The sequence below is a fragment of the Neolamprologus brichardi genome, chromosome 7 (assembly GCF_056152115.1).
Source record: "Neolamprologus brichardi isolate AB-2024 chromosome 7, ASM5615211v1, whole genome shotgun sequence".
Taxonomy (NCBI): domain Eukaryota; kingdom Metazoa; phylum Chordata; class Actinopteri; order Cichliformes; family Cichlidae; genus Neolamprologus; species Neolamprologus brichardi.
The window spans coordinates 1,300,356-1,309,867 of NC_142110.1; the positions used below are offsets into that span (position 1 = coordinate 1,300,356).

The window sequence follows — 9,512 nt, forward strand, 5'->3', positions numbered from 1 at the left end:
GTGGAAGTTTTGACTTGGGAGACCCGGTTGTGTTGATATGTATATATTAATGTAATGATAAGGTTTACCAGCAGGGGGCACTGTATTTAAGAAAGCTCATGAATGCCTCCAGGGGAGCACATAAAAGAAGACTGGTCTGTGGTGTGACAGAAGAATGGTGTTAATAAAATGTTTGGGGCAATAGCGCGCAAGGCATAAGTGGATGCTGTGTTATTTTTAACAAGCGCTACGAAGACAACACATGGTACCAGGAGTAAAAGTGGAAGAGTGGAAGCGATAGCAGTTCAAAGTTCTGTTTGGGATGGAAAGTTTGAAGCCACCGGAAGGACTGAAACTGGTGGGGAATGTGGACAGCAACTGGCGGTGTTTTAAGCAGCAGTTTGAGCTGTACATGGCTGCCATGTGACTGGACTGTAAACCCGATGCCAGGAAAATTGCTTTGCTGCTCACGGTAGCTGGTCCTCAAGCCACTGAAGTCTTCAACACGTTTGAGTTTGAGGAAGTTGGTGACAGGAATAAGTACGACAAAGTGGTTTAAAAGTTTGATGCACACTGTTCACCACAGAAGAACACAGTATATGAAAGGTATGTTTTCCGATCTCGGATGCAGCAACCAGAAGAGACTTTTGATTGCTTTGGGTTTGAAGCTAAAGGCACAGTCATGTGATTTTGGAGAGCTGAAGGATTCTTCTTCTATTCGCGATCCAATTGTGTATGCGATCCATGATAAACGGACTAGAGAACGGCTGCTCAGAGATTCCAAGCTAACTCTGGATGAAGCAGAAAGACTGTGTCATGCGAGTGAGTTAGCCCTGCAGCATGCAAAGACATTTAATGAGACAAGCGTCGCTGCAGTACATGATGAGGAATATGTCACAAAAGTCCAGCAAAGAGGATACAGTGTACTCCTGTAAGCGATGTGGTAGCAGACATGAACCTAGACAGTGTCCAGCTTATGGCAAAAGATGTTTGAAATGCAATGGAAAAACAAACAATGTCTGTCTAAAACCAAACCCAAATCGGTGCATTTAGTTGAAGAGACGGACTTAAGCGAGACTTTCTTTGTGGGCATAGTGTCACTTGGGGATGTAAAAAGTGAGCATAACAAAGCAGAAGACAGTGAGCGACGCTCAGATTATGAAGATATGTGGATTGTTTCACTCCCAATACAAGGAACTTTGGTGGCACTAAGGATTGATACAGGTGCACAGGCAAACCTAATCAGCATGACAGAGGTCAATGCTATGAAACCAAAGCCCAAAATAATGAAGAAAAGAGTACTTCTAAAAGACTACAATGGGAAGAATATTGAGAGCAGTGGTCAATGCAGACTTAAAGTGAAAATAAAACACAAAGATTATGATGTATTGTTTAATGTTGTTCCAGAAGGTCGTGAATCACTGCTGGGTGGCGTGACATCCAAAAGATTAAACCTAGTAGAAAGAGTGTACCGCAGAAGCAGCAAGTGGTCAGCGAGGAGCAGTTGACTCCATTGTACAGCATTATGAGGATGTCTTCAAAGGTTTGGAATGTCTACTGAAAGAGGATGCAAAGCCAGTGATCCATTCACCACGTAGAGTCCCAGCTCCACTGAAGGACCGTTTAAAGAAAGAACTGGACAGGATGTCGCACCTGCAGGTCATTACAAAAGTGGAAGAACCAACTGAGTGGGTAAACTCAATGGTGTGTGTGGATAAAAGAATGAAAACCATGATTTGAGAATATGCATGGACGCTGGCGATTTAAACCAAGCCATAAAACGTGAGCACTACCAGATACCAAAGGGTGGCACCAAATACTTCTCAAAGCTGGATGCAGCACAGGGTTTTTGGCAAATAAAGCTGGATGAGAAAAGTTCAAAACACTGTACTTTCAATACACCTTTGGCAGGTACAGATTCCTCAGAATGTCATTTGGCATAATCTCAGCATCTGAGATTTTTCATCGTGCCATGGACAACATGTTAGAGGGATTACAAGGTGTTCACTGTTATGTTGATGATGTGGTTATTTGGGGCTCCACCCTACAAGAACATAATGAAAGACTGGTGAAGGTGCTGCAACGTGTGAGGGAGAATGGATTAAAGTGTCATTTTGGTGTAAAGGAAATAACATTTTTGGGAGACAAATTTTCTGCTGGAGGTATTGAGCCAGATGAAAGAAAAATAAAAGCCATTGCAACCACGCCACGCCCAACAGATAAGAGAGGTGTGCTCAGAGTGATGGGAATGATAAACTGTTGGAAAATTCATACCTAACTTTTCGATGAGAACATCAGCACTAAGGGAGTTACTTCGTGATTCCATAGCATTTAAATGGTCAACGAGGCATGAACAAGAATGGAATGATTTAAAAACCACACTGACAACGCGCCCAGTGATTGCATATTATGATCCAACTACGAGTCTGAAAATCTCAACAGATGCCTCAAAGGATGGGCTTGCAACTGTTTTACTTCAAGCTAAAGGGGGGAGCTGGAAACCAGTTGCTTGTGCTTCTAGATCCATGACTAAGTCTGAAACCAGATATGATCAGATTGAGAAAGAATGTCTTGGGCTGGTATATGGACTTGATATTTTTCCGGTAACAGTGGGATGCAAACAGGGCAGCCGACGAAAGGTAGTATGCTCCGACATTATCAGCTCATCCGTCTTTCATGTCAAACTGAATTATTTAAATTTAAAGTTATTGTTTACTTTCTTGTGGTCCAGACATGACATGCTTATAGAATTGAATAGAATACAATAGAATGCTTTTATTGTCACTAAACGCATGTACAGTGAGATATAGAGCATCTGCAGTGCAGACGTGTGGGAAAAGAAAGAGGAGGGTGAGGTGCACAGTTAGCAGCAAAAATAAATGTGCAAATACACAGGCTGGGCCATTTATATGGATACACCGTAATAAAATAGGAATGGTTGGTGATATTAAAGTCCTGTTTGTGGCACATTAGTATATGTGAGGGGCAAACTCCTCAAGATGGGTGGTGACCATGGTGGCCATTTAGAAGTCGGCCATCTTGGATACAACTTTTGTTTTTTCAATAGCAAGAGGACCATGTGACACATCAAACTTATTGGTAATGTCACAAGAAAAACAATGGTGTGCTTGGTTTCTCCCTCCACAGATTCGTATTATTTCCCCCACTGTACGTGTGCATCTGTTACACCCACAGTCTGCCTGTTAGCCATCCTCTCTGCCCTCGCAGCTACCTGTGAATGGGCGAGCCTTTGTTTGTGTGGTCTGGTTACATTCTGACACATCGCATCCAGATGTTTCCTCCAGACAACTGACAGATTTTCTGATCCAGCCAAAGCCTGAGAGTCTCTGCCACACTGCTGTGACAGTTCACACCAGCCCCCACTGGGCTGACAGACACAGATGTATTCAGCCCAGTCACACTTTAAATGTTTGTGTGTGTTACCTGTCCATAATTCCAGTGAATGCTTTTGATGTATTCCCAGGTCCCCATGTAGATTATTCCTTCTTCGTTCATGATGTACTCCTGCAGCTGAGTCTCGTCAGGCAGATACACCACATCGTCTGGTAAACGCATAAAGACCACGACAGTGTTGCTAATATGAAATCTTCAGTTGTAATCTGATCATTTTGCTTATTGTGGAATTAAATTCATCGTAATCGCAGAAAAAGCAAATGAAACTCAGTCTGACCTGCTGAAGCAATCAGACGCACAGAGAGCACACACTTTACCTTTGCACCAGGGGTTATAGAGCAGGTGGAAACTCATTTTGTCCTTTTTCTCTAAAATGCGTCCGTCCGGTGACATCAGCAGCACAGCCAGACTGTACTGGCCAATTATAGCATCTGCTGGACTGTGCAGAGTCAGCAGCATTTCATCTTGTGCTCCCTGCTGGTTAAACCACCACGTGTCCCCAGCTCCACGCACCTTCTGAACCTTGATCTCCACCTCGTCTCTCTTACCTGGTGAAACAAACAAAGCCTTCTGGGTCAGAAACAACAGCATGTGTGGAACAGGTGTTCAGCTTTACACAGCAAGTGATGGATATAAATCTGAATGATCAGGAAGAGTTCAGTGTTGGGGATCAATAGACTTATGTGTAGACCCAGTTTTGCTACATACGTAAAAGTACAGTCTATTGTACACACAATATTTACTAACAATCAGTGTTTGATGATTTCTTCTTTTACAAAGGTACAAACAAGCTGTGTATAACTGTATAAATATACATTAAAACTAATATTGTAACTTGTTATGTAATTCTCAAGTCAATTTGAAGTTGTAGTTGAAATTGAGACAGCATAAGAAAGGACGTACGAACTGATACTGACTTATTAATGAGTTACAGTTCTTATAAGGTCGCTGACTGACTAAAGAAATCTTCCAAAACAAGATGCTTTCTTTGCAATGTTCCCCAGAAGACTCGAGTTTAATCTTTTCTATCGTTACAGCTCCTTCCTGGTCAGCCTGTACTCACCGAGGTGCAGGACTAGATCCAAGTGGTGTTTGGGGGGCAAAGAGCCATTACACTGCACAGTGATGGAGAAGGGCTGACCCCTACGGACAATCAAGCGCTTTTGATCGATCTCCCTGGTGCGGTGTGCCGAGTTGTTCTCACGACGTCTCAGATCCACATCACTAATCAAACCTAAGACGAACAGCAGAGGCAAAGTTCAGCAGTCTGTCTACAATTCAGCTCCGTTATTATGGTTTAATTATATAGGTTGAGTCACACGTGGGGACACATGTCAAAATGTCTCTTTGATGTTAAAGAGACAGATACAGACATAAACCTGAAACATAAAAGATGAGACTTACTGCTGCGGTTTGCTATCGCACTGCTTCGTCTTTAAGACCGATATGTCGCTCTAAGTGTCTTGACACAAACTTGCATGGTTTCCATCACAGTCCATCACATGAAAAATTAGAGGGAACATTGGTTACAACCCCAGCTGTCTGCCATCTATAATCCAGTTTTGAGATCCTTCCCAGACGCCTTAGTGCCCCCTCACATCCTGGGTTATTTGACCTTAGGAAATCATATGGTAGGTGATTTACACAAGGGTCACAGATGCCAACAGACTCAATAAACTGATGCACGAGGCCAGTAGTGTTGTGGCCACCCCTCATGACCATCCTAATTCTTCAACACAGCCTGAACTCTCTTAGCCAAGCTTTCTTGTAATATATTGTTAAGTAGTCCCCAGTAATAATTGTCCAGATATCTTGAAGGATATTCAAAGCTCTTCTTTGAACGTTGGCTCTCTTTTGTCCTGTGTTGTGTCGAGATGATCCCCCCGCTGCTTCAGTAATATTGAGGTTGTCTTAGTTGCCTTTTTATGCAAATGACTGATTTATAGCTCAGTGTTAAGCATTAAAAACTCAGAAAATATCTGAATAGTTAAAAATAATCAGGTGCAATGACTGAACTGAAACTGAGTGAAAAAGCAGCCAAAGTCCAAAGAAAACCTTTGGAAAAGCTTCAGTATCCTTCAAAATTAAACTTTTTTAACATGTTAGCTTGATGGATGGTTCACTCACACTAAATTAGAGTAGAAATTTCCTCATACTTATCTATGTTCTTCTGAAATTATCAACAAATATCACTCTTTTGTAATAATTATATGTGAACCATCAAAACAGGACAGTGTTGGTCACAGCTACCAAACAGGTGGTTAACCAAATACGTCGCACAGACAACAGGGAACATGCCGTCTGGAAAACAAACTGCTGAGACCATGGAAAGATGTTGAGATTGGGTCTTGGGTCATCCCAGAGCTCCATGGTGGTTTGAATCCCACTCCATACCAGTCACTCAAGACTCCTTAACCGCCTAGGACATCTGGAGATCTTCAAGATCTTCAAGTCTACAACGAGTCCTGTGAAGGTGCAATGTGATAAAGGACTCATCCAGGCTGGAAAAACTGATCAGGAAGGCTGGCTCTGTGGTCGGCATGAAGCTGGACACTCTGGTGATTGTGGCAGAGAAAAGGACACTAAAGAAACTGCTGGACATTATGGACAATGCTGGGCATCCTCTGCACACGGCCATGAACTCAACGTCAAAGTCAACATACAGGACTACGCTGAATATGTGACTGGGTACATCTGCACCTGTGTTGACAATATTGTGCCTACCACACGAGTCAGAAAGTTCCCAACCAGAAGCGCTGGATCAACAGTCAAGTACGACACACTCGGTCTCTCGTATTTAGATCAGGCAATGAGACGGAGTACAAAGCTGCGAAGTATAGACTGAGGAAAGCCATCACAGCAGCTAAGAGGGGGTACAGAGAGAAGCTGGATGGCTTCTACTCTTCTGCTGACCCCAGGCGGATGTGGGAAGGCCTGCAGCACATCACAGAGTATAGGGTTACCACCAGCACCAGCAGCATCAGCTCTACAGGCAGTCTTCTGGACGATCTCAATGCATTCTACACCCGCTTCGAGACCTCCCAGACCCTCCAAACCCCCCAGACCACCCACACCCGCCAGCAGTCACAATAGACCAGGTGCTCAAAGCCCTGAGAAGAATCAACCCCCGCAAGGCAGCAGGACCAGACAACATCCCGGGACGGGCTCTTAAAGCATGTGCCAATGAGCTGGTAGAGGTCCTTACCTCCATTTTCAACCTCTCCCTCAGCCAGAACACTGTCCCCACATGCTTCAAGACCACAACCATCATCCTTCTCCCCAAGAAAAGCCCCACCTGCCTGAACGACTATAGACCAGTTGCACTCACTCCAATCATTGTGAAGTGTTTTGAGAGAGTGGTGCTGGCCTACATCCAGAGCAACATCACAGACACTTTGGACCCCCTGCCGTATGCCTACCGGTCCAATATGTCCACATCAGACACCATCATTGCTGCTCTTCACTATTCCGTCTCCCACCTGGAAAACAAAGACTCATACATCAGGGTACTTTTTGTTGTTTTGTTGCTCCGCTTTCAATACTGTCATCCCACACAAACTCACCAAGCTGGCAACACTCGGCCTGCACCCCACCCTATGTGACTGGCTACAGGACTTTTTGACTGGCAGGCCTCAGTCCGACAGGATCGGCCTCCAACAAAGACAACATCATTTTGAAGTTCGCGGACGACACTGCAGTGATCGCTCGCATCACTGAAGGAGACGAAGCAGCTTATAGGAGCGAGGAGGCCGGTCTGGTGTCATGGTGTGAGGACAACAACCTCACCCTCAACACTGACAAGACAAAGGAGATGATAGTGGACACGAGGAAGAAGAGGAGCCCTCACCCACCGCTGTCTATCCGGGGCCTTGAAGTGGAGAGGGTGAGCAGCTTTAGGTACCTGGGCGTCTACATTTCTGAGGACCTCACCTGGACACTGAACACCACACAGCTGGTCAAGAAGGCTCAGCAGCGGCTGTATTTCCTGAGAAGACTGAGAAAATTTGGTATGTCGGCCAAGATCCTCAGCAGGTTCTACAGCTTCATTGTGGAGAGCACCCTGACCAGCTGCATCACTGCATGGTACGGCAGCTCTATTGCTATGGACCGCAAATGCCTGTAGAGAGTGATAACAACCGCGGAGAAGATCATCAGAACTCCGCTGCCCTCTCTGCAGAGCATCTACCATCGCAGAGTCCAGAGGAGAGCTGCCTCCATCCTCAAAGACCCCACACACCCCCAACACGGACTGTTCACACTTCTGCCCTCAGGGCGGAGGTTCAGAAATATGAAATCCAGAACTCACAGACTCACTAACGCTATGAGGCGGCTGTTGTTGTGATTTGGCGCTGTATAAATAAAATTGAGTTGAATTGAATTCTATATATGAAGGCTTCTGCTCAGTGTCTTCGAATGGTTGATATTGTGTATCATGCTTCTCTGAGGTTCATCACTAACTGTGAATCTCAGACATCACCAACCAGGGGGTTGGGAAGCGCATCTGTAACCAGAAGGTCGCCGGTTCGATCCCCGGGCTCTCTGTCCTGGTTGTTGTGTCCTTGGGCAAGACACTTCACCTACCGCCTACTGGTGTTGGCCAGAGGGGCCGATGGCGCAATACGGCAGCCTCGCTTCTGTCTGCCCCAGGGCAGCTGTGGCTACAACTGAAGCCTCCACCAGAGTGTGAGAGCGAATGAATAGTGGCATTGTAAAGCGCTTTGGGTGCCTTGCCCATATAGCGCCTTGAAAAGCGCTATATAAATCCAATCCATTATTCTCAGGTAGGATTTGGAAAGTCTGAGGAACTCTCATCTATACAGTTTTATATATAAGGCCATACTTGGGTTGCTGCCTTCTTATATATGTTCCCTGCTTGCAATGAAACATGCTGGTCGGTATTCTCTTCGTCCGCATGGTTACTTGTTGCTTTCTGTTCCATTTGCCCGAACTGAATTTGGTAAAAGAGCTTTTGTTCGTTTAGCACCCTCGGCTTGGAACAAACTGCAGAAAGAATGGAAAATGACCGAATTCATTTCATTAATTGCTTTTAAATCTAAATTATGAATCCTTGAGGACGAGCCCATAACATGCAACTGTTTCAATTATATCGATTTGTTACTTTAACTGATTTTTTATTTTTTATTAGAATTTTATTGAATTTTAATTAATTATTTAATTAACTATTTTTTTCATTTATGTGTGTTGTTGCTGCCTGTGTTTAATTAATTTCTGTAACTGTGAGACACTTGCTGCTGCTCTTGGCCAGGTGTCCCTTGAAAAAGAGGTTTTTAATCTCAGTGGGATCTTCCTGGTTAAATAAAGGTTAATAAAATAAATAAATAAATAAACTTGAAATGGGAGAGAATACGATTATAATAACACGGGAAATAAAACTGAAACCGTATAGGTAATAGAGGGTGACTGTGTAACCTGTCTCACGTGGAGTCATTCCGTGAGACGCTTATTAACCAGAATCACCAGCAGAGGGAGGGCGAGGAAACCGGAACCGATGTTCCGCTAAACAGAAAAACGTTTCCGTGCTCAGTCTTTACAGATGATCTGCGCAAAAAGAATAACTGCATGTAGAGCTATATTGACCTGATTTTGTTGTTGGATTGTTATCAGTCAGGATGGCCGAGCGGTCTAAGGCGCTGCGTTCAGGTCGCAGTCTCCCCTGGAGGCGTGGGTTCGAATCCCACTTCTGACATCACGTTTTTGTTCGATTGTTACTTCTAAAAATGTTTTACATGTTTAAAACTGTTTCCACACGCCAAAAATCGATGTTCACTACACCACAAACACTATAACACATAATATTCAAATAGATGGCATGTCTCCCAAGGAGAGGATAAGAATTTCAATAATTAATTAATAAAATTTAGTTAACATAAATTTATGGAGATTTTGTTTCTCATTATATCATCAGTGAGAAAAATATTTCTGGCTTTAATTTTTTTTTCTTTGCTTTGTTTTGGTCTATTTATGCAGTAATTCTTTAATAGTTGCAAAGAATTAAAATTATTTCTTTTTAATAGCTCCATATTTTTCAGTGTATTCTGACTGTTTAATCTTTCAAGCTACGGTCTTTATGAACAGCAAAGCAAATAATAAAGAAAGCA

General features: G+C 43.7%; 1 protein-coding gene and 1 non-coding gene across 2 annotated transcripts; one reads left to right on the forward strand and one right to left on the reverse strand.

Moving 5' to 3' along the window:
- Positions 1 to 3,376: 3,376 nt before the first annotated feature.
- LOC148101886 (protein-glutamine gamma-glutamyltransferase 2-like) lies at positions 3,377 to 5,763 on the reverse strand. The gene is made up of 4 exons (XM_087844588.1): positions 5,667 to 5,763; positions 4,457 to 4,627; positions 3,711 to 3,941; positions 3,377 to 3,542 (listed from the first exon to the last, which is right to left on the reverse strand). Exons 1-4 carry the CDS (start codon positions 5,761 to 5,763, stop codon positions 3,403 to 3,405), a joined length of 639 nt encoding a protein of 212 aa, XP_087700714.1. The 3' UTR covers positions 3,377 to 3,402.
- Positions 5,764 to 9,017: 3,254 nt separating this feature from the next.
- On the forward strand, positions 9,018 to 9,100 carry trnal-cag (transfer RNA leucine (anticodon CAG)). Its single transcript has one exon. It is a non-coding gene; the product is annotated as a tRNA-Leu (tRNA).
- The last annotated feature ends 412 nt before the right edge of the window (positions 9,101 to 9,512 follow it).

Bases quoted from the DNA above. Each gene is read 5' to 3' on its own strand.
- LOC148101886 (XM_087844588.1), bottom strand. From the start codon at position 5,763: ATGGAGCTCTGGGATGACCCAAGACCCAATCTCAACATCTTTCCATGG. The intron at 3,942-4,456 runs GTGAGTACAGGC...TTGTTTCACCAG, and splicing joins GGATCTAGTCCTGCACCTCG to GTAAGAGAGACGAGGTGGAG. The intron at 3,543-3,710 runs GTAAAGTGTGTG...TGCGTTTACCAG, and splicing joins CTATAACCCCTGGTGCAAAG to ACGATGTGGTGTATCTGCCT.